Source organism: Bufo bufo, chromosome 4, assembly GCF_905171765.1.
Source record: "Bufo bufo chromosome 4, aBufBuf1.1, whole genome shotgun sequence".
NCBI classification, from domain to species: domain Eukaryota; kingdom Metazoa; phylum Chordata; class Amphibia; order Anura; family Bufonidae; genus Bufo; species Bufo bufo.
The window spans coordinates 101,958,278-101,984,197 of NC_053392.1; the positions used below are offsets into that span (position 1 = coordinate 101,958,278).

The 25,920-nt window shown below is 43.4% G+C and overlaps 1 protein-coding gene across 1 annotated transcript in view; it reads left to right on the forward strand.

Annotated features, from left to right (window-relative positions):
• Nucleotides 1-25,920, forward strand: part of SH3YL1 (SH3 and SYLF domain containing 1) — a 160,285-nt gene that overhangs the window by 100,506 nt on the left and 33,859 nt on the right. Inside the window, exons 8-9 of the mRNA XM_040427589.1 lie at nt 6,077-6,137; nt 15,360-15,416. Of these exons, the coding sequence (XP_040283523.1) occupies nt 6,077-6,137; nt 15,360-15,416 (118 nt within the window). The remainder of the gene's footprint in view (nt 1-6,076; nt 6,138-15,359; nt 15,417-25,920) is intronic.

The following is a 25,920-nucleotide window of genomic DNA, read 5'->3' on the forward strand; positions in this document are numbered from 1 at the left end:
GCCTGCCTGCCTCTGGGGACTCAATTTCTGTGACAGAAAAAGGAAGGGTTGGGGGGGAATGAAGGGGGGGAGGGGATGAATATGAACTATATGCCTCTGGAACTTGGAAATGAGAGATGTGGGCAGGGCCAGGGAGAGACAAATGAAAGGGGTGACTGGTGGCCATCATGGAGGGGGGGGGGGATGATTATGAATTATGTACTCATATGAGAGATGTGAACTGTGAACAGGGCAAAAAGAAAGGGGTGACTGATGGTCATCATGGGAGGGGGGGTGGAGATTATGAATTAAGTGTGCCTAACTATGGAAATGAGAGATGTGAACAGGGCAGGGTAAAAAGAAAGGCGTGATGGCCATCATGGAGGGGGGGGGGAATGTGACATGAGGGGAGAAATGTGACATGAGGGGAGAAATGTGACATTGTGGGATTGACATAAAAAGGGTTGATGTGAAAAGGGGGGTGTGGACATAAAATTGCGGAATATCGTAATCTAGGAGCCAGCAAAATAAGTTAGTGGCCAGGTTCTGAGGTCAATATATCACAGTACCAGTGAGGACTATTTGAGTGTGTTTTCACATACTTTTATATGTACTTTTTTAGTTGTATCTTGATTTTTATTTAATTTTATGTTGTCATTTTTTACTTTTATTCAACTTGACTGCAGAGTCAGTGCAATGTGTGCATGCCTGTTTTATTACCTTTACTTCTTGCCTACTGTTTGGGTGTATCCATCAAGGTGGAGAACCCTGCTTAAAATATCCATGATGAGCCCCACTAATTTTATAATACTATTTACACACACATAAGATGCCATATATGCGTCATCCACAGATAAATACCAGATCGTCATCCACAGATCCCCCATAACAGTGCGTCTTCCACAGATAAATATCAGTGCGTCTTCCACAGATAAATACCAGTGCGTCATCCAATATTCTCAATAAAAACTTATTGAAACTAAAAACAGTGTACCATCCTATGTATTTTCGGTTTTAAAAATGTGGCTCTCAAAATAAATTTCAATCGTGGTTTTGGCGACATTTGGCTCAGTTGAAAAAAAAGGTTGCCCACCACTGACCTAGTGAAAGGGAAAAAAGTGATCAGTGTAAACTGTCACTTTTATTTTTTTTTCACTAGTATTGACGGTTAGGTTTAGGATAGTTTAGGCCCCTTTGTTAGGCAGTTAGCGTCGGTTAGCACCCAGCCCACCGCACCGCAGTCACTGATTCGCTGATTAGCGTATCGCTAATCAGCATTTGTACTTTTATAGTATCTGTAAGTGATCAAAACTGATCACAGTCAGATCTATAATTGTATTAGTGTCACCTTAGTTCGCCCTCCACCCAAAACACAGTGTTTGCCTGATCAGGCCTGACTATAATTTGCTCATGGGAGGGGTGGACTTCAATGACCAGATGTTGGCTCCCTATTTAGTGTCCCGCCTCACCAGACGCTGGTATAAGAAGGTGTCTGTATATTTGATTCAATTGGCTGCATATAATAGTTTTGTTCTCTACAGTAAGGCTGGGAGAACACAATCCTTCCTCAAATTTCAGGAAGAGATCATCGAGAACCTCCTGTATCCAGGAGGTTCCGTGGCCCCATCCACCAGTGTAGTGAGCCGTCTACACGAGCGACATTTCCCCAGTGTCGTTTCTGGTACCTCAACCCAACCGTCACCCCGAAAAAAATGTCGTGTCTGTAGCAGGAGTGGAATAAGGCGTGACACCCGCTATTTCTGTTCTGACTGCCCTGACCACCCTGCCCTATGCTTAGGGGAGTTTTTCCGGAAGTACCACACACAGGTACACTATTAGCCTAGGGATTACGTTACTCAGGACAGGCACACAGGGCTGTTAGGGCCCTTTCACACAGAGCTGCTGCAAACCTCTCCTTTCACCTGGGACAAAGTGCATAATGTACTTCACCACATCTCTGGGCGATTTGCGCTTTGCACATTGTCCCATGGAGAAGGAGAGGTTTGTCCTATAAAAAAGGTAAAAAAATAACTAAAAAAAAATCACCGGTAAGCAAAAAAGTTAATGTTCTGTTCAAAAAGTTTATAAAAGTTAATGTTCCGTTCAAATGTTGTTATAAAGTTAATGTTAATAAATTTATTGCGTTGCGGCCTGGTTTTTACATTTTTTTTTTTTTTACCTTGTAGGTGGACCAAGTGATCAACCAGCTGCAGCACTGATGTGCATTCTGACAGAAGCATTGCGCTGCTGTCAGATTACACAAAAGTCTGTGTATGCGGCGCTGCAAGACGAGATTTCTCCTCTGCAGTAAAAAAGATACGTTTGCCGAGGCATATGAGCTGAGGGGAAGGCGGTGTTCATATGCTTTGGCAAACACTTTGTATATATAAAAATTAAAAATCACGGCAATGATTTATTCATCCACATCGATGTGAATGGAGAAATCGGGTTTGCCAGGGCATACGAGCTAAGTGAGTTTGGATGTTGGGCGGAGCTCCTATGTCCTGGCAGAGTCCTTTCCCCCTCCTTCTTTTTTTTTTTTTTTTTTTGGCAGAGATTTTTTCATCCACATTGATCGATGCGAATGAAGAAATCTGTGCCGTTCATTTTTTCTTTCATCCCAGAGGCCGAACGAAAAAATAAAATCTCATTACCCGTATGCTCAATATAAGGAGAATAGCAGAAACTCCTAATGCTGGCCATACATGTAATGATTGTGGAGACCCTCAAATGCCAGGGCAGTACAAACACCCCACAAATGACCCCATTTTGGAAAGAAGACACCCCAAGGTATTCGCTGAGGGGCATATTGAGTCCATGAAAGATTGGAAGGGAGACTTTGTGAGAAAAAACAAAAAAAAATCAATTTCCGCTAACTTGTGCCAAAAAAAAATAACTTCTATGAACTCGCCATGCCCCTCATTGAATACCTTGGGGTGTCTTCTTTCCAAAATGGAGTCACATGTGGGGTATTTATACTGCCCTGGCATTTTAGGGGCCCTAAAGCGTGAGAAGTCTGGGATCCAAATGTCTAAAAATGCCTTCCTAAAAGGAATTTGGGCCCCTTTGCGCATCTAGGCTGCAAAAAAGTGTCACACATGTGGTATCGCCGTACTCAGGAGAAGTTGGGCAATGTGTTTTTGCGTGTCTTTTTACATATACCCATGCTGGGTGAGAGAAATATCTCTCTAAAATGACAACTTTGTATAAAAAAATGGGAAAAGTTGACTTTTAGACAGATATTTCTCTCACCCAGCATGGGTATATGTAAAAATACACCCCAAAACACATTGCCCTACTTCTTCCGAGTACGGCGATACCACATGTGTGACACTTTTTTGCAGCCTAGGTGGGCAAATGGGCCCACATTCTAAAGAGCACCTTTAGGATTTCACAGGGCATTTTTAACACATTTTGATTTCAAACTACTTCTCACGCATTAGGGCCCCTAAAATGCAAGGGCAGTATAACTACCCCACAAGTGACCCCATTTTGGAAAGAAGACACCCCAAGGTACTTCGTCATGGGCATAGTGAGTTCATGGAAGTTTTTATTTTTTGTCACAAGTTAGTGGTATATGAGACTTTGTAAGAAAAAATAAATAAAAAATCATCATTTTCCGCTAACTTGTGACAAAAAATAAAAAGTTCTATGAACTCACTATGCCCATCAGTGAATACCTTAGGGTGTCTACTTTCCGAAATGGGGTAATTTGTGGGGTGTTTGTACTGTCTGGCCATTGTAGAACCTCAGGAAACATGACAGGTGCTCAGAAAGTCAGAGCTGCTTCAAAAAGCGGAAATTCACATTTTTGTACCATAGTTTGTAAACGCTATAACTTTTACCGAAACCATTTTTTTTTTTTTTACCCAAACATTTTTGACCATGCAAAACTGCTGAGAGTGCCATGTAGGGGCTGGGGTGAGCAGGGCAAGCATGTTTTGTGGATCTTTTATTATCAGAAGAAGCGTGAATTTGAAGTATTATTACTGCTCCTGAAAGTACCTCGGAGGAGGAGCTTCATTGTGAAATGCACTCTGCACTGAACTGCTGCAGTGCCCCTCCCCTCTGGTCACTCAAAGGGGTTGTCCAACTCTTTTCAAGTGATAGCCTATCCCCTGGATCAGCGGTGGTCCGACACCTCACACTCCACCAATCAGCTCTAAAGCTCCAGCAGCGGAAGCACCCCTCTCCATCTTTTGTGCAGTGAACGCAGCTGGTTACTGAAACGCTGTTCCTATTGAAGTGAATGGAAGCAGCGCCACATAAACTGGCTCTTTCAAATGCACAATGGACACAGATTAATAGCTCCGGCGCCAGCGCTGCTGCAGAACACCTGATCACGGGTGTGTCAAACGTCTGCTGATCAGATATTGATTGCCTGTCCTGAGGATAGGCCCTCACTTGTAAAGTTTGGACAATCTCTTTAAGGAGCAGAATCTGGCAGAACAAAACTTCATATTAAGCTTCACAAAAGTATGTTTGTCTTCCTCTCTCCACCCCATACCTAGGGCTTCAGCAGTTTTCCACGGTCAAAAGGCATAAATGTTGGTCCCATGTTTATATGTGCCCGCATTGCTTAGAAAAATAAATGTTTAATATATGCTAATGAGCAACGGGGGCGTTGCCATTACACCTAGAGCTTAGTCCAGCTGATTGACTGGGCTAGGCAGTGAAAATGTCATCACGCCTGGAGCTCCTACAGTGCACAGGGCACAGCAGTTGCAGAGAGAGCAGAGCCTCTTGGTGTAATGACAACGCCCCTGTTGCTCCTAGAGGCTCATTTGCATATATAAAACATCATATTTCTCAGCAATTCGGGCACATAAGTAAGGCCGGACGGAAGCGAAGTTCAGGTTTTGTAGAGAAAGGGCTAGGGTTAGGTTAGGGTTAATGAATGCAGACGTGAGGCAGGGAGTGGTCTGAGAAGGGGCGGGGGGCAGAGTTTTTAAATGAGTGGGAGCCGGAAAACGGGCGCCATTTTGGGGATAAGCAGGAGCCAGCATCTCCCCCCCTCCCACCTTTGTTCTGTTACTGTTGCAGGGGGGGCTGGGCGCTACATATATCTATCTAAAAAAAAATAATAATAAATATATATATATATATATATATATATATATATATATTAGCATTATTTGTCTTATTAGCATAGTACTAAGGATGAGGAGTCAAAGGGCATTTCTGTTACCGGTTTTGCGGATAAGGGTGTCGCAAAGTTTGGTGTCTCTAAGTTTAGATTGGGTTCTAAGGGTTTTTTAGGGATTGTACTACAGACTGTAGGGAGTTGCGTTTGTCTCGGCAGTCGTGGCGGGGGGAGGTCATAGAAGCTGGGGTTACTGGATGGTACAGGTGAATGAGAGAATGAGTTGGTGTCCCCGAGCTTGTGGTACGCGGCTGGGGGCAAGATGGAATTGCCGTGGTGGTTTTGTTCGGTTAAGGTGCATTTAGGCGGCTTCTAAGACCTCCCTCGTCAGTTCTAAGTCAAATGGTTATGTCATTATTATTCCAATTATTTATGTTATTTAATAAAACGGCTGCTGTGGCCGATTTAATCCGAACAGTGGCTATGCGTGGTTAATTTGGGATGGAGAGAGGGTTGGATGGGTTCGTTTAACGGGTTGTAGAGGGCCCGAGCTTAGCCAATAACCCTACTCATGAACATGGGACCAACACAGATGCCTTCAGCTGCCAAGCGCACATGTAACAGGTCAGCCAGTTTGATGGGTAGAAAACTGCTGACAGATGCCCTTTAATTACTAGACAATTATTTGTGATTTTTTTTTTTTTCGGTAGCCATTTATATTTTTTTGTGATTGGAGTGATTTTTAAGTATTTTTTTTTTTCATGACAAATGTGTAATTTCTTTTACTATCTTTAAACACAATGACGGAGATTTATCATTTTTATTAAAGCTACTCTGTTTTTTTGTTTGCATTCATAGAGCACTTTTATCTCGTAGATGGCCGTCATAATTTCTTCATGTAATAATAATATTTCGCAGTGCTTTACTATTCAGAGTCCTAATAGATAAGTCGATTAGAGCCTGCAATATAAATGTAGACATAACCTGTGGTGCTATTTGCTTTTATTTTTGTAGAAAGAGATGGCAGTGAAGGTGAATAGACAGCGCCCCCACCAGCCAGTAAATGGCACAGAAGGTAAGGAGCAGTTTCTCTGTACAGCATATGTAATGGTTAATGTTTTTATCATGCAAATATTTTACAGGTAAATGGTCAGGAATTAGCTGGGGAATATATAAGCTGGACACGTGAATGTCTAAAACTGAAGGGGTTATCCCGGAGTTTGATATTGATGGCCTATCTCCAGGATAGATCATCTATTTCGATCGCCGGGGGTCCGGCTCCCAGCACCCCTGCCGATCAGCTGTTTGAAGAGGCCGCTGTACATTGTATAGTAGCTGTGCTTGGTATTGCAGCTCATCCCCATTCAGTTGAATGTGACTGAGCTGCGCCTAGGCCATGTGACTGATGTGCGGTGACGTCACGCACAGAGCGCCGCGGCCTGTTTGAACAGCTGATCGATGGGGGTGTCAATCTGATATTGATGACCTATCGTGAGGATAGGCCATCAGTATCAGATCTCCAGATAACCCCTTTCTGGTCTGCATCAACATCCTTAAAAATAATCATTTATGTAGGGGGCTATAATTTTGTAATTTATTTCTTCTACCTTCATAATTTCTATCTCCCGTTCTGGGCTGTGGTCACATGACCATGTCCATGCATTGGTAATTTTATGATGATGGATCATGTGACGGACCATGTGATGAACGTAGTGACGTCATCAAAGGTCCTATTCCTCACAAAAGAAGACAGAAGAGATGCCGGCTGCGCGAACAAGTGGATTAAGGTGAGTTAAATATTTTTTTATTTTTAACCCCTCCAGCCCTATTGTAATATGCATTCTGTATTCAGAATGCTATTATTTTCCCTTATAACCATGTTATAAGGGGAAATAATAATGATCGGGTCCCCATCCCGATCGTCTCCTAGCAACCGTGTGTGAAAATCGCACCGCATCTGCACTTGCTTGCGGATGCTTGCGATTTTCATGCAGCCCCATTAATTTCTATTGGGCCTGTGTTGCGTGGAAAACTCACAAAGAGGAGCATGCTGCGATTTTCACTCAACGCACAAGTGATGCGTGAAAATCACCGCTCATGTGCACAGCCCCATAGAAATGAATGGGTCCGGATTCAGTGCGGGTGCAATGCGTTCACCTCACGCATTGGACCCGCGCGGAAATCTCGTCCCTGTGAAAGGGGCCTTAGTGTAGTCTTCTTCTAAAGTTCCTGAATCTAAAGTCACTTGATCTTAAATCACACACTTAATACAAACACACTCTTGAAATGAAACACGTGAATGCTCAAAAACTCAAGTTTTAAGTCTGCTTATATAGGTGCTGCTGTTTTTTTTTTTTCTCCTCTGGATTCAAAGGAAGACTTTTGTAATTTTCTTTCTGTTACAAAAATACTCCAATTGTGAGATATTCTCTTTTGCGTCATTATAATAGCTCCCCCTGGTGTTTAATTTGTATAGTGATGTGCACGTCCACTTTAACTTCCACCAGCCATAGCTGCTGTTACGGTAGAAGTTGTAACAGTTACAGGAAATGACATGCCAGCCTGAAGAGAATGTAGCCTTAGTGTGCAATTAGTGTATGAGGGGATCTGGAGTGATGGCTGTTGGTGAACAAGCATTTGGCTGACAGCTGTCTTAAAGGGGTTTTCCAAGACTTTAGAACTGATCATACCCATGACCCCTGCCAATCGGCTGTTTGAGAAGGCAGCGGCACTCGCTGTAGCGCTGCGGACATCTCCAGCTTTTCCTAGGCCAGTGACAACGCATTCATCGGTCACATGGCCTAGATGCAGCTCAGCCCCATTGAAGAGAACACCAGGTACAGCCACTATACAATGTACGGTACTGTGCTTGATGAGCAGGGAGAGCGCCAGTGCCTTCTAAAACAACTGATCGTTCCGGGTGTCGGACCCCCACCGATCAGATATTGATTAATTATCCTGAGGATAGGTGATCAGTTCTAAAGTCTGTATGTTCGGCCTTAAATCACTAGCAAAACGTAGTCAGGTGATTCAGTAAGGTGCAGCAGTGTGGAAATCTATGCACACATTGCAGAAATAGCCACATTCCGATGTTTGGAGTGCATCTTTTTGTCAATTAAATTTCTCCTGCTAATCTGCCTCATAGAAACATGCCCATAAATGGTTACTCATGCTTCGCACAACTTTGCATAAATCAATAGTACAGGCAAATATAAGAAACTTTGTAATATTTTTGTAAAAAATGCATTGTTCTCCAGTAATCAGCCCCCTCTCACCGTGTGGCACGCCCTTGTAAAGGTGATTGACATCCTCGGTTTCCTCCGTGCCCCACAAATCCCGTGACTGCGCCGTCCATTTTAGTATTAGGCGCAGGGGCAGTGAGTGAAGGATGGCATCAGGCGAGTGGGATTTCCGGGGTACGCAGGAGACCGAGGATGTCAATCACCTTTACAAGGGTGTGCCAAACGGTGAGAAGATGGAGCCTCTAGGTGCAGCAGCAACGCCCCACTAGCACCTAGAGGCTCATTTGCATATTATAAAAGTCATTATTTAGCGCGAACGGCGGCAGGCAGGGAGATATAAGTCACACAGTTATGTTCTGCTGACATTAGCACATCGCTAAGGTCAGCCAGATACATAATGATTTTTTGGATGACAGAAACCCTTTAATTAAAGGCTATGTACACCTTTTGAGGGAATTATTTTTATTATTGCATTTTACTCATCTTGAACTAAAAATCTTTTTTTCAATTGGTCTTTATTAACAACCAGCAGAAGGACCCGGCATCGCACGGGTATATTTAATTTAATGGTTGTGTGTGTTGTTAAAGAATATCTGTCACGCTTTGGTGTGGGAGGGAAACACCACACCTAGCATAGGAGGGAAGGTGTGGGGGGGGGGGGGGGTACAGAGAATCAGGCCTGAGTACTTGGGAAGGAAAATGGACACCTGCTAGTGAAAACCCTAACCAAACTGAATAGCAGTATGAACAGACCCCAAAGGCAGGTAAGTTCATACGCAGGAATACCTAGAGTCCTATCTAGCCCTATAGGACCCTGGTACTAATGGCAGGTACGAGACTACCTGTTCCTCCAAATGGAAGGATGAACAGGAGTCTCCTTCAGGCCTAATACAAACAATAGAGAAATCCAACACACAGAACACAAACAAAATACAAAAGGGAAAGGAAAGACTTAACTTCAAAGGAGCAATGGAGGCACTAGGAACTTAGCCGAGATCCAACCACAATCTATCCAAAGGTCCAAACAGAAGCTATAAACCGCACAGCATTGTGGGAGAAGCAACTATAAATAGAGAAGGTTAAATGACCCTGGGAAAAGAAGGTGTGGCAAGCACCAGAAACAACACAGACGTCATTTGATCCAAACAGAAAACATGTCAGATCAAACCATGTGTTGCCAGTCTCACCGATCTCCTGCCATCTGTCGCGGGAACGTCCGTGACAATATCGACGGTATCCACTATAACAGTGACATCTACAGTACCCTGCCTCTTTAACAGGGACCTCCACAGCGGCCTGCCCCCTTAGAAGTAACATCCACAGCGCCCTCCCCTTTAACAGTGACCTAACACAGCGGCCGCCATTTTATTAGTGACCTCCACAGTACCCTGTCTCGTTAACAGTAATTTCCACAATAACCCGCCCCTTAATAGTGACCTCCACAGAGCTCCGTTACCTTAAAATGTGACCTCCACAACACTTCCCCCCCCCCCCCCTTAACATTGACCTCCATAGCGGACCATCCCCTTAACTGTGACCTCCACCGTTCCCTGCCCCCTTAACAGAGACCTCCACAGCGCCTGCCCCTTTAACAGTGACCTCTACAGCATCCCGCCCCTTTAACAGTGACCTCCACAGTGGGCGCCCCTTTACTTGGGACCCCCACAGTACCCCATCCCCTTAACAGTGGCCTCTACAGCAATCTGCCCCTTTAAAAGGGTTATCCAATTTCAAGAAAAACTGTGACATGTGCCGGACCCGTCACCGGTAATATACTTACCCCGCTCCCGGCCCCCACATTGCCGCTGCTGCTTCTCCCTGCTCACGGATGAAAACATCCGGTGTCGGGGGGAGCAGCCAATGGCAGACGGGGACGAACCTCCCTAGCCTCACCCGCGATGCTAGGGAGGCTTGTCCCGTTCCCTGCCTGCCTTGGCTGCTCCCCCCGACACCAGATGTTTTTCATCTATGTCCAGGGAGAAGCAGCAGTGGCGATGCGGGGACCAGGAGCCGCACCAGGAGCAGGGTAAGTATATTACGGCACATGTGGCGGGGGTTTCTTGAAATTGGATAACCCCTTTAACACTGACCTCCATAGCGAATCATCCCCTTAACTGTGACCTCCACAGCAGCCTGCCCCTAAGGCAATGGTCCGGTTTTATGCTGGACGGTCCAGCTTTCAGACTCCTTCAGACGCAGGGATGTCCATTAGAACAGCTCACTCTCAGACAGCAGCATTGTGCTATCTGAGCGTGAGCTGCATGAAAAAAAGTCACCCTCCCTCCCACCCCTGCAGCTGACAGAAGTAGATTTTTACCTTAAAATTTTTTTTAAATCCCTGTCGGCTGCGGAGTAGGAGGGGGTGTGGTTTAGCGGGACCTGGGGGCGGGGAAAGTTGCCCTCCCTCCCACCCCTGCAGCTGACAGAAGTTTTTTACCTTCATTTTTTCAATCCCTGTCGGCTGCAGAGTGCGAGGGGGTGTGGCCTAATGGGGTGTGGTTTAGCGGCACCTGGGGCAATGTTTTTAAGTCCATCTTTTGAGGGTGGCCTGAATGGCCACCCTACCTGCCCCCTTACCTGTGACCTCCACAGCGCTCTGCTCGCCCTGCCCCTTTAAAGCTGACCTATAGCAGTGAAGAAAAATGGCTGGGTTGTTATGGAAACCTGGTGTAAAACTGTGTGTATGTGGATACTGAGGGCCTGTGAGCTTCTATTGGCTGATAAGGTTCATGTGACCAGGCTTCTATTGACTAATGCATTTCATGGTACCTGCTAGAGAGCTGAGACCCAGTCTAAAACCTTCCCAGACACCTGATGTACCTGTGTGCCAAATTTCGTCATTGTAAATGTGACGGTGCAGATTCCTTTAGCGGACATACACACATACATACACTCAGCTTTACACTGCGTGCAGAATTATAGGGCAAATGAGTATTTTGACCACATCATCCTCTTTATGCATGTTGTCTTACTCCAAGCTGTATAGGCTCGAAAGCCTACTACCAATTAAACATATTAGGTGATGTGCATCTCTGTAATGAGAAGGGGTGTGGTTTAATGACATCAACACCCTATATTAGGTGTGCATAATTATTAGGCAACTTCCTTTCCTTTGGCAAAATGGGTCAAAAGAAGGACTTGACAGGCTCAGAAAAGTCAAAAAATAGTGAGATATCTTGCAGAGGGATGCAGCACTCTTAAAATTGCAAAGCTTCTGAAGCGTGATCATCGAACAATCAAGCGTTTCATTCAAAATAGTCAACAGGGTCGCAAGAAGCGTGTGGAAAAACCAAGGCGCAAAATAACTGCCCATGAACTGAGAAAAGTCAAGCGTGCAGCTGCCAAGATGCCACTTGCCACCAGTTTGGCCATATTTCAGAGCTGCAACATCACTGGAGTGCCCAAAAGCACAAGGTGTGCAATACTCAGAGACATGGCCAAGGTAAGAAAGGCTGAAAGACGACCACCACTGAAAAAGACACACAAGCTGAAACGTCAAGACTGATTTTTCTAAGGTTTTATGGACTGATGAAATGAGAGTGAGTCTTGATGAGCCAGATGGATGGGCCCGTGGCTGGATTGGTAAAGGGCAGAGAGCTCTAGTCCGACTCAGACGCCAGCAAGGTGGAGGTGGAGTACTGGTTTGGGCTGGTATCATCAAAGATGAGCTTGTGGGGCCTTTTCGGGTTGAGGATGGAGTCAAGCTCAACTCCCAGTCCTACTGCCAGTTTCTGGAAGACACCTTCTTCAAGCAGTGGTACAGGAAGAAGTCTGCATCCTTAAAGAAAAACATGATTTTCATGCAGGACAATGCTCCATCACACGCGTCCAAGTACTCCACAGCGTGGCTGGCAAGAAAGGGTATAAAAGAAGAAAATCTAATGACATGGCCTCCTTGTTCACCTGATCTGAACCCCATTGAGAACCTGTGGTCCATCATCAAATGTGAGATTTACAAGGAGGGAAAACAGTACACCTCTCTGAACAGTGTCTGGGAGGCTGTGGTTGCTGCTGCACGCAATGTTGATGGTGAACAGATCAAAACACTGACAGAATCCATGGATGGCAGGCTTTTGAGTGTCCTTGCAAAGAAAGGTGGCTATATTGGTCACTGATTTGTTTTTGTTTTGTTTTTGAATGTCAGAAATGTATATTTGTGAATGTTGAGATGTTATATTGGTTTCACTGGTAAAAATAAATAATTGAAATGGGTATATATTTGTTTTTTGTTAAGTTGCCTAATAATTATGCACAGTAATAGTCACCTGCACACACAGATATCCCCCTAAAATAGCTAAAACTAAAAACAAACTAAAAACTACTTCCAAAAATATTCAGCTTTGATATTAATGAGTTTTTTGGGTTCATTGAGAACATGGTTGTTGTTCAATAATAAAATTAATCCTCAAAAATACAACTTGCCTAATAATTCTGCACTCCCTGTATATATTAGATTTTGAGCCCCTTTCTCTGTAGAGCCTTGTGATTCTCTAGTAGCAGGCTCTGTATACTCTGTTCAGTCAGGCAGCTCAGCTGACGTCTCCTTATCTCTGACCTTATAAACACTCATTATAGCTAATTTCTTATTTCACTGATAAGAATGTGGCTTAAGTGCTTATGACTTTTTTGTAATTTAGAGATCTGGTTTATTAGATAATCGGCACAAACTGAAAGCACGATTCACCCATCTAGACAAGCAGTAAACCCCTTGTGACAGAAGGGCTGAATATCTAATATAAAAAGCTGAGTGTGTGTGTGTGTGTGTGTGTGTGTGTGTGTATGTCCGCTAAAGGAATCCACACCGTCGCATTTACAATCACGAAATTTGGCACACAGGAACATCAGGTGTCCGGAAAGGTTTTAGACCAGGTCTCCGCTCTATAGGGCGTACCGTTCCTGAGATATTCCCAAAAAATGCATTAGCCAATAGAAGCTTGGTCACATGACCCTTATCAGCCAATAGAAGCTCACAGGCCGTTAGCCTCCACATACCCAGTTTTACTCCAGATTTCCATAACAACCCAGCCATTTTTCTTCACTGCTGTAGGAGAGCTTTAAAGGAAATCTGTCACCAGGAAAATTGCTATTGAAGTAAAGCCATGGCCTAATAGCACTTAGTACCTTATTCAAGATGTGCCTTTGTTCCAGCAATAGATGTTTTCATCCTCTGAAAATCCAGTTTATTTGGTATGCAAATTAGCCAGTAAGGTGCCCAGAGGGGCGTCACTCTTGCAGGAAGGAGCCCAGACACGCCCCCTGCCACAATGTGTCCATTCTTAAAAGACTTAAAACCCCACCCCCAGGCCCCGCTAAACCACACCCCTCCCACTCCTGAGCCGACAGCGATTGAAAAAATGAAGGTAAAAATCAACTTCTGTCAGTTGCAAAGGTAGGAGGGAGGGTGACTTTCTCCCTGCAGCTTACACTCAGACAGCACAGTGCTGCTGTCTTAGAGTAAGCTGTTCGAAAGGACACGCCCCCTTTCCGGTTAGGCCATGCCCTCTCCCACTCCTGAGCCGACGGGGATTGAAAAAACGAAGGTACAAATCAACTTCTGTCAGTTGCAGAGGTGAGAAGGAGGGTGACTTTCTCCCTGCAGCTTACACTCAGACAGCACAGTGCTGCTGTCTTAGGCCTCATGCACACGACCGTTGTTGTGTTCCGTGTCCGTTGTTCCGTTTTCCGTGATTTTCTGCGGACCCATTGACTTTCAATGGGTCCGTTGAAAACTCGGAAAATGCACTGTTAGTCCTCTGCGTCCGTGATCCGTGTTTCCAGTCCGTCAAAAAAATATGACCTGTCCTATTTTTTTTCACGGACAACGGTTCGCAGACCCATTCAAGTCAATGGGTCCGTGAAAAAACACGGAGGCACACAAGATTGTCATCCGCGTCCGTGATCCGTGTCCGTTTTTTTCCTATCATTTTCAAGGCAAACTTGACTTAGATTTTTTTTTCACTTTTCATGTCTGGTGATCCTCCAAAAATCAAGGAAGACACACGGAAACAAAAATGGATCACGGAACAACGGAACTCCGTTTTGCGGACCGTGAAAAAATACTGTCGTGTGCATGAGGCCTTAGAGTGAGCTGTTCAAAAGGACACGCCCTGATCCAGTAAAGGCCACTGTTAAGGGGGCGGGCCCCTGTGGAGGTCACTATCAAGGGGGTGGTATGCTGTGAAAGTGACTGTTAAAGGGAAAGGCTGCTGTAAAGGTCAAAGTTAAGGGGGTGGGCACTGTGGGGGGGGGTCAGTGTTAAGGGGTGGGGGGCTGTGGAAGTCACTGTTTTGTGGGTGGGGTGCTGTAGATGTCACTGTTATAGTGGATAGTGTTGATATCTTTTAACGACACACACAATTATTAAATGAAATAGATTAAATATACCCGAGCAAAGCCGGATCCTTCAGCTAGTTTTTAATAAAGACCAAGTGAAATTTTTTTTATTTTAGCCCAACATGATGAAAATTAAATCATAAAAAAATTGCCTCTGAATGCGTACATAGCCTTTCAGGATTAGATTACACCATCCCATGGGTGTCTTTGGACATGGGAGCAGCAGTGATAGAGAGAAACAGAGAGCGAGAGAGACAGGCAGGACTCAGCAGCTAATAATAAGTGTTATATCTCACCCTAAGTGCTTTATTGACATCTATTTGGATCAGTACTTCTCTATAACGTACCATATGGCACTTTTGAGTGATTGTGAGTCAGGCAGAGAGAGTTAAGGAAAATAATGTGTTTGCATACTCTGAGAAATTGTCATTACAGCTTGTCTCCACCTGCCAGCTAAGGGGCAAATGACAATTAGATATGAAGTCTACAGATGGGAAAACTACTAAAAATTCCAGATACAAGTCATATAATGGCCAGGTATAGTGCTGTCACTCATGTAGACACACATGGCAGCTTATTCTGAAAAGATATTTGAAATGACAGGTACTCTTTAACATCAGATCCCCAATTTAAGTGGCAGCTCTGACACTACATTTTTAATGTTACATGTTTGTAACAAATTTTATCTCTGTATGAAACTGTAATGTAACTTTATTTTTCAGCTACAAGACCTACTCAAAGAAGCTACCCTGACCTCTCCAGCTATAATATGAATGAACGTGAGTATGAGCCAGATTAATTCTTCTGAAGGTTTGGGGGTGCCATTTCACACAATATAGGATAATTGCAAAGAGCACGGTGTGCTGCCTGCATCTTTTGCGGCCCCATTGAAGTGAATAGGTCTACATCTGATCCGCAAAAAATGCGGAGGTGGACAAAAAATGCATTTGTGTGCATGAGCCCTTAAATTGACTTCTGACTCACCAGTCTTAATAAATTCCCACCAATATGTGAAACTGCACATCTGAAACAAGTCAGGTGTCAAAGTTGCAGTTGACGTGGCGATTCCATAGACCATTACAGTCTCCAATAGAACCAGAGACGAGGGACTGACAGGGGAGTGTTTTACTCCAACGGCATCAAGCAGTATGACAGAGCTGCCATTAACACTACCACCATCTGGGTAATGTGAAATTGAAATATTTCATATTAAATGTTATTAACCACCTCCGGACCGCCTAACGCAGGATCGCGTTCCGGAGGTGGCAGCCCTGCGCACAGTCACGCATATACGCGTCATCTCGCGAGACGCGAGATTTCCTGTGAACGCGCGCACACAGGCGCGCGCGCTCACAGGAACGGAAGGTAAGAGAGTTGATCTCCAGCCTGCCAGCGGCGATCGTTCGCTGGCAGGCTGGAGATGTGTTTTTTTTAACCCCTAACAGGTATATTAGACGCTGTTTTGATAACAGCGTCTAATATACCTGCTACCTGGTCCTCTGGTGGTCCCCTTTGTTTGGATCGACCACCAGAGGACACAGGTAGCTCAGTAAAGTAGCACCAAGCACCACTACACTACACTACACCCCCCCCCGTCACTTATTAACCCCTGATCACCCCTAATCACCCCTGATCACCCCATATAGACTCCCTGATCACCCCCCTGTCATTGATTACCCCCCTGTCATTGATTACCCCCCTGTAAAGCTCCATTCAGACGTCCGCATGATTTTTACGGATCCACTGATAGATGGATCGGATCCGCAAAACGCATCCGGACGTCTGAATGAAGCCTTACAGGGGCATGATCAATGACTGTGGTGATCACCCCATATAGACTCCCTGATCACCCCCCTGTAAAGCTCCATTCAGATGTCCGCATGATTTTTACGGATGCACTGATAGATGGATCGGATCCGCAAAACGCATCCGGACGTCTGAATGAAGCCTTACAGGGGCATGATCAATGACTGTGGTGATCACCCCATATAGACTCCCTGATCACCCCCCTGTCATTGATTACCCCCCTGTCATTGATTACCCCCCTGTAAAGCTCCATTCAGACGTCCGCATGATTTTTACGGATGCACTGATAGATGGATCGGATCCGCAAAACGCATCCGGACGTCTGAATGAAGCCTTACAGGGGCGTGATCAATGACTGTGGTGATCACCCCATATAGACTCCCTGATCACCCCCCTGTCATTGATTACCCCCCTGTAAAGCTCCATTCAGACGTCCGCATGATTTTTACGGATGCACTGATAGATGGATCGGATCCGCAAAACGCATCCGGACGTCTGAATGAAGCCTTACAGGGGCGTGATCAATGACTGTGGTGATCACCCCATATAGACTCCCTGATCACCCCCCTGTCATTGATTACACCCCTGTCATTGATTACCCCCCTGTAAAGCTCCATTCAGACGTCCGCATGATTTTTACGGATGCACTGATAGATGGATCGGATCCGCAAAACGCATCCGGACGTCTGAATGAAGCCTTACAGGGGCGTGATCAATGACTGTGGTGATCACCCCATATAGACTCCCTGATCACCCCCCTGTCATTGATTACCCCCCTGTCATTGATTACCCCCCTGTAAAGCTCCATTCAGATGTCCGCATGATTTTTACGGATGCACTGATAGATGGATCGGATCCGCAAAACGCATCCGGACGTCTGAATGAAGCCTTACACGGGCGTGATCAATGACTGTGGTTATCACCCCATATAGACTCCCTGATCACCCCCCTGTCATTGATCACCCCCCTGTCATTGATCACCCCCCTGTCATTGATCACCCCCCTGTCATTGATCACCCCCCTGTCATTGATCAACCCCCCTGTCATTGATCAACCCCCCTGTCATTGATCACCCCTCTGTAAGGCTCCATTCAGATATTTTTTTGGCCCAAGTTAGCGGAATTTTTATTTTTTTTTCTTACAAAGTCTCATATTCCACTAACTTGTGTCAAAAAATAAAATCTCACATGAACTCACCATACCCCTCACGGAATCCAAATGCGTAAAATTTTTTAGACATTTATATTCCAGACTTCTTCTCACGCTTTAGGGCCCCTAGAATGCCAGGGCAGTATAAATACCCCACATGTGACCCCATTTCGGAAAGAAGACACCCCCAGGTATTCCGTGAGGGGCATATTGAGTCCATGAAAGATTGAAATTTTTGTCCCAAGTTAGTGGAACGGGAGACTTTGTGAGAAAAAAATAAAAAATATCAATTTCCGCTAACTTGTGCCAAAAAAATAAAATTTCTATGAACTCGCCATGCCCCTCATTGAATACCTTGGGGTGTCTTCTTTCCAAAATGGGGTCACATGTGGGGTATTTATACTGCCCTGGCATTCTAGGGGCCCCAAAGCGTGAGAAGAAGTCTGGTATCCAAATGTCTAAAAATGCCCTCCTAAAAGGAATTTGGGCACCTTTGCGCATCTAGGCTGCAAAAAAGTGTCACACATCTGGTATCGCCGTACTCAGGAGAAGTTGGGGAATGTGTTTTGGGGTGTCATTTTACATATACCCATGCTGGGTGAGAGAAATATCTTGGTCAAATGCCAACTTTGTATAAAAAAATGGGAAAAGTTGTCTTTTGCCAAGATATTTCTCTCACCCAGCATGGGTATATGTAAAATGACACCCCAAAACACATTCCCCAACGTCTCCTGAATACGGAGATACCACATGTGTGACACTTTTTTGCAGCCTAGGTGGGCAAAGGGGCCCATATTCCAAAGAGCACCTTTAGGATTTCACAGGTCATTTACCTACTTACCACACATTAGGGCCCCTGGAAAATGCCAGGGCAGTATAACTACCCCACAAGTGACCCCATTTTGGAAAGAAGACCCCCCAAGGTATTCCGTGAGGGGCATGGCGAGTTCCTAGAATTTTTTATTTTTTGTCACAAGTTAGTGGAAAATGCTTATTTTTTTTTTTTTTTTTTTTTCATACAAAGTCTCATATTCCACTAACTTGTGACAAAAAATAAAAAGTTCCATGAACTCACTATGCCCATCAGCGAATACCTTGGGGTCTCTTCTTTCCAAAATGGGGTCACTTGTGGGGTAGTTATACTGCCCTGGCATTCTAGGGGCCCAAATGTGTGGTAAGGAGTTTGAAATCAAATTCTGTAAAAAATGACCTTTGAAATCCGAAAGGTGCTCTTTTGAATATGGGCCCCTTTGCCCACCTAGGCTGCAAAAAAGTGTCACACATCTGGTATCTCCGTAATCGGGAGAAGTTGGGGAATGTGTTTTGGGGTGTCATTTTACATATACCCATGCTGGGTGAGAGAAATATCTTGGCAAAAGACAACTTTTCCCATTTTTTTATACAAAGTTGGCATTTGACCAAGATATTTATCTCACCCAGCATGGGTATATGTAAAAAGACACCCCAAAACACATTCCTCAACTTCTCCTGAGTACGGAGATACCAGATGTGTGACACTTTTTTGCAGCCTAGGGGGGCAAAGGGGCCCACATTCCAAAGAGCACCTTTCGGATTTCACAGGTCATTTACCTACTTACCACACATTTGGGCCCCTAGAATGCCAGGGCAGTATAACTACCCCACAAGTGACCCCATTTTGGAAAGAAGAGACCCCAAGGTATTCGCTGATGGGCATAGTGAGTTCATGGAAGTTTTTATTTTTTGTCACAAGTTTGTGGAATATGAGACTTTGTATGAAAAAAAAAAAAAAAAAAAAAAATCATCATTTTCCACTAACTTGTGACAAAAAATAAAAAATTCTAGGAACTCGCCATGCCCCTCACGGAATACCTTGGGGTGTCTTCTTTCCAAAATGGGGTCACTTGTGGGGTAGTTATACTGCCCTGGTATTCTAGGGGCCCAAATGTGTGGTAAGGAGTTTGAAATCAAATTCAGGAAAAAATGAGGAGTGAAATCCGAAAGGTGCTCTTTGGAATATGGGCCCCTTTGCCCACCTAGGCTGCAAAAAAGCGTCACACATCTGGTATCCCCGTACTCAGGAGAAGTTGAGGAATGTGTTTTGGGGTGTCTTTTTACATATACCCATACTGGGTGAGATAAATATCTTGGTCAAATGACAACTTTGTATAAAAAAATGGGAAAAGTTGTCTTTTGCCAAGATATTTCTCTCACCCAGCATGGGTATATATAAAATGACACCCCAAAACACATTCCCCACCTTCTCCTGAGTACGGAGATACCAGATGTGTGACACTTTTTTGCAGCCTAGGTGGGCAAAGGGGCCCATATTCCAAAGAGCACCTTTCGGATTTCACAGGTCATTTTTTACTGAATTTGATTTCAAACTCCTTACCACACATTTGGGCCCCTAGAATGCCAGGGCAGTATAACTACCCCACAAGTGACCCCATTTTGGAAAGAAGAGACCCCAAGGTATTCGCTGATGGGCATAGTGAGTTCATAGAACTTTTTATTTTTTGTCACAAGTTAGTGGAATATGAGACTTTGTAAGAAAAAAAAAAAAAAAAAAAAAAATCATCATTTTCCGCTAACTTGTGACAAAAAATAAAAAGTTCTATGAACTCACTATGCCCATCAGCGAATACCTTAGGGTGTGTACTTTCAGAAATGGGGTCATTTGTGGGGTGTTTGTACTGTCTGGGCATTGTAGAACCTCAGGAAACATGACAGGTGCTCAGAAAGTCAGAGCGGCTTCAAAAAGCGGAAATTCACATTTTTGTACCATAGTTTGTAAACGCTATAACTTTTACCCAAACCATTTTTTTTTTACCCAAACATTTTTTTTTTATCAAAGACATGTAGAACTATAAATTTAGAGCAAAATTTCTATATGGATCTCGTTTTTTTTTGCAAAATTTTACAACTGAAAGTGAAAAATGTCATTTTTTTGCAAAAAAATCGTTAAATTTCGATTAATAACAAAAAAAGTAAAAATGTCAGCAGCAATGAAATACCACCAAATGAAAGCTCTATTAGTGAGAAGAAAAGGAGGTAAAATTCATTTGGGTGGTAAGTTGCATGACCGAGCAATAAACGGTGAAAGTAGTGTAGGTCAGAAGTGTAAAAAGTGGCCTGGTCTTTCAGGGTGTTTAAGCACTGGGGGCTGAGGTGGTTAAAATCTGATTTAAATAATGGTCATTTTCTGATGAAACATTACCTTCACTTCTGTCTTTGTTAAATAAGTTAAAATCAGCCATGTCCCTCTTCCTTCTCCTAGTATATGTTAAGAGTCTTATAGACCACACAGTGCTCCTCTGGGCGGGAAAAGGTGTGCAAATGATCTCTCTTTCCCCCCAAAAAAGTAAGCTGTGCCTCTAATACCAGCAGATAGCTATCCTAGAAGTCAATGTTTGACCTTTTGAAACAGGACTTGTAGCGTAATTTAGGATTATAGCTAAGTCAGTACCTCATGGTCAGACAACTGTTTTTGGGGTGATTGCCCCTCATCAGTACAAAGCAGAGGGAACTGGGTGAGAGGCCTTTGTCAGGATTCGGGGGGAGGGGCACTATTTCTCCTTGTGGAGGAGTCTGATAGGCCATCCAATGCTTCTCTTGGGAAATGGGAGCTCTCCATAAGGGGACATAGTACCACCAAACCCTGACCAAGGCCTTTCACCCAGTACTGCCTGCTCTGCACTGATGAGGGGCAATGACCCTGAAACAGCTGTGTGCAGATAAGGTGCTGGCTTACTTATAATCCTACGTTATGTCTCAAGTCCTGTTTTAAAAGGTCAGACATTGACTTATCGGATAGCTACTTTATATCTGCTTTCATTAAAGCCTCCTCTTTCTTTTCTTTTTTTGAAAGATATCTAATTTGCCTACCTTCCACCTCACAGTCCTGTGACTAGGTGTATAACAACTGGCTGGAGCCGGATCCCACCTCTACCCTGTGTGCAATAGGACACTGATATTAGCAGACCTCACCCCTCAGCTGTTCACTAGCCAGACATGGAACTGGATCAGCAGTTTAACCCCTGTGTTTTGTGTGGGATTTTTACAAAACTGTTTCAGGAGCATCCAGAAACTATTGGCAAACAGTGAGGGCATCTATATTACTCTGTTTACTTTTATCATTCATGTCCATGTTTGGTGCTTCTTCACGGGCTCCTTCCTGTGGATTTCATAAAAATTGATTTATTTTTATTTTTTATTATTTTTTTTTACAAGTGTTTTGGTGGCTTTTTTTTATTGTGTAACATTTTGCACATGCATTTGTTTTCTGGAATTTTTGAAATCCTGTAGACAAGCTTATGGGAAAACCCCCAGACTAAGGCTACATGCACATGACCGTATGTGTTTTGCAGTCCGGTTGACATCCATATGCCATCCTTTTTTTTTTTTGCAGATCCAGTGTAACAATGCCTAAAACAGACAAGAATAGGACATGTTCTATTTTTTTTGCGGGGCTGCGGAACGGACATACGGATGCGGATAGCACACTGTGTGCTGTCCGCATTTTTTGCGGACCCATTGAAATGACTAGGTCTGCATCCTATCCGCAAACAAAACGGAACGGACACTGAAACAAATAAGTTCATGTGCATGAGGCCTAAGTAATATTTCTAGAGCATGCTGCGTTTTGGAAAAACCACTGACCCCAAAAACAACAAAGCATAATGTTTCACTATAAAATTTTAAGTGCATCACAGCATTTTTACTAACGAGAATGATTTACAAACTGCAGCAAAATGCTGTGTGTCAAGGAATACTCTCTAGAAATGCCTCTAAACTGCACACTGTACAGTAGATTGATGTATATGTAAATTCCTGCACATGCATCTTTATAATGTATTTGATTCAATGAATGTTATAGCATTGGAAAACTGTACAGACGAGTGGCCCCAGGGCTGGCATGTGGGTACATTGCAATTGGTTCACAAGAGATGCTAGACGGTAGGATGATAGAACCATATTTTATATAAGCCATAGCCACACATTGAGTGGACATCTAAAAGGCATCCCCGTAAATCACTTATTATTCCGGTAATCCTAGGCTGAATTATTTCCAGGCTTTTGTACCTCTAAGCAGCTGTAATCAAGTAAATATGTTAATCCAGCGGGTGGTTCCCTTCTGGCTTTTCTGTTACATCACCACCTACAAATACAAAGCACCAAATGTACCCAAATTATTTTTAGCCTAATACTTATGAGGGAATCCTTTGTGGGGATTATCCTATGCATAACATGTTTGTAGTCATTTTCCTATATGAATGAGGACAGTGGATTGTTGAATGGATGGATAAAGTGCCTCGTGGAGGGGGGATAGATAAATGCTTTCAATTCTGCTTCTTGACGTACACAGCTCTAGGTTAAGGTGCGCACCCTACAGCAAATTCCATGTAAAGTCGTTTAACCTACCAGTACTGTATGTATTAGTAGTGGGATGAAACCCAACAAACATACGGAGAACATACCAACTCCATGCAGATCTTGTCCTTGCTTGGATTTTAACCCCAGTCCTGCAAGGCAACAGGAAAACTATGGCTATCCATTTTTCTCTCTCTTTTGGATGACTGCTGTCTGAAGTAGCGGTGTAGTTCTATGGCCGTCAGATGTGACAATGCCAGCTGGGACTCAACAACATGAGGGAAGTCTACCCACTGACATATTAACGCCAGTCGATATGTGATATATAGTCATGTGTCCTACCAACAGGTGCCAGACATGAAAGAAGGGCCTTTGAAGACCCCCTTCCAACGCCACTATAAACATGATGCCTGTTTTAGATTGTAGAAACATATGTTATTTGTATGGTGAGGTAATCCTAGTTGTAGGACAACTTTGGTGCCGCTTTGGATGAAACAATAGCATAGGATGGGTGGAAATATAACCTAACCGATATCTGTTTTCCTTGTTGGCAGAAGCCAGTGCACAATCTCTTTAGACACAATCTCATGCCTAAGGTCAGCCTTATGAACTAAACTAATAACACACAAAGGGGGTCATTTATAAAGCAAGTACGCCCATATTAGGTGTATTTCTGGCGAAGATTGTGGTGCAATCTGCAACTTTTCCCCTCTTACGCCAGATCTAAAAAAGTGGGCGTGATGTGGGAAAGGGATGGGACGATAGGCCCATCTCATTTACCATTTTCTATGCCTGTTTTAGGCATAGAAAATGGTCTACATGTAAGACTGCAAGGAAGCTGTCTTACATTTAGAAGCCGCGTGGATCCGCCAAAGTTATGTAGAGGCCTGCTGCCAGTGCAGGGCTTTATTAAGCCCGGCATCTAAAATCACATTGAGTAAACGTTCACAGTGCAGGGAGAAAGAGTGTGCGAGCCCTTGATTTTAATAACCTGTAGATCACTCTTTAGCAACCATCACCTTCACCAAAAGTAGTTGCAAATAAAGTTTACACAACATTGAGGTGGAATTTGTACCATTCCTCCCTGCAAATGTGTAATGTTGATGAATATTTCTGGGATGCCTTGCATGCACAGTCCTCTTCAGGTCATGCCACAGCATCTCAATAAGGTGAAGGTTTAGTACTCTGACTTGGCTGTTCCAAAACACAAATCTTATTTTCTTCATTTTTTTATTTTTTTATTTTTTAGTTAATTTATTTGTGTCCTTTCGGCTATTGTGTTGGTTTATCATCCATTTTGTATTCAGCTTGAGATCATGGACTACTACCCTTATGTTCTTCTGTAAAATGTTTTTTTGAATTAATTGTTCGCTTGGTGATTGCAAGCGGCCCAGGAATGAGACAGCAAAGCAATCCCTACTATGGTGCTCCTTCCACCATGCTGTTGGAATTTTTACTTCCAAACATAGGGTTTGTGAATATGTGTTACAAAGTTCCACTTTTGTCTTGTATATACATAGAACGTTTTCCCAGAAGTACTGTGGAACATCCAGGTGGTTTGGGCAGACTTGAGACAGGCTACAGTGTTTTTTTTAGGACTGCAGTGGCTTTCTTCATGGTTAATCCATGAACACCACCATTCTTTTTACATGTTTCACTAATAATGGACACATAAACAGAAGCTTTAGCAGTTTGTAGACTACTTGGGTTGTTTCTCACCTTTTTCAAGATTGCCTTTTGTGCTCTTGGAGTGATCTTTACAGGAGGCCTATTCCTAGGGAGTATATTCACAGTTCTAAATGTCCTCTATTTGTAGATAATTTGCCTAACCATGGATTGATATACACCCAGGTCTTTACCAGTGCTTTTGTAGCCATCTCCAGTTGCATGCATCTTTATAGCGTTTTCTGAACATTGTTTTCTTCGAAGCATGGTCCATACTAACCAGTTGTTCTTGAGAAGAATAGATTTGTCAGTAACCAGGCTTTGTGTGCCTTTATTCAATGGGCAAAGCACTTGTGAAAGCCACACTACCAATCTCATTTCTGAAATGAAATACATTTTGACAATTAGCTCTTGAAGAGGTCATTAACACAGAGGTTTACTTCCTTTTGCTCCCTGCTCTGCGCATGTTTACTTAATGTGCCTAATAAAAGACAGGAGTGATACAACGGTTTCTATACAGTTAGTTATCCCTCAGGATACAATTATTTCAACATACGATGGCCCAGGAAAGACCATTGTATGTTGAAAATAGACTCAACATACTATGTCTCAGACTCGGATCCAACCAATCAAGGCCACTTCTGGTAAATTAGTTGCTAGTTAGCAGCTATTCCTGACTGTTATAATATGTAAGGACTTGTTTTATCTGTCTTAGTTATCTGCCTATTTTTCTTAAATTTTAATTTTCTCTTATCTTGGATGACATTTTGGAGCTTTGGAACCAATTACTCAAGTTACAATGCTTTCAACATACAATGGTCGTCCTGGAACCAATTAATATTGTTACTTGAGGGACCACTGTAGTTTAGTTACAGTGTGATTGTCTGTAATTTTGACTTCCTATAGATAACAATCAGATCATGTAATCATTAGTAATCAATGCAAAAATCCAGGTAATTTCAAAGGGCTCACCTTACTTTTTCTTGCAACTGTATGCGCTAATATTTGCACTTTCAGATGTCATAGTGACATTTTGCTTTATTGTGCTTTTTATGGTTTAAGTGACTTATGATTTTGGAAAAATGGCAAGAATCCAACTTTTTTTCTGCCTTACATGTCACTAATTGTTCTATACCTTATCATCATTGCGCTATTTTAGGTCTGTTTAATATTCACCTCTCTCTATAAATGTGACTCAGAAGATATAATAATAATAATACAAAGGGAATTATTTAAGTCTAATTAGCTATCACTTAGATTTGCTTTCTTTTAGTATCTCTATTCCCTCCATTTATAATTTGCCGTTAAGAC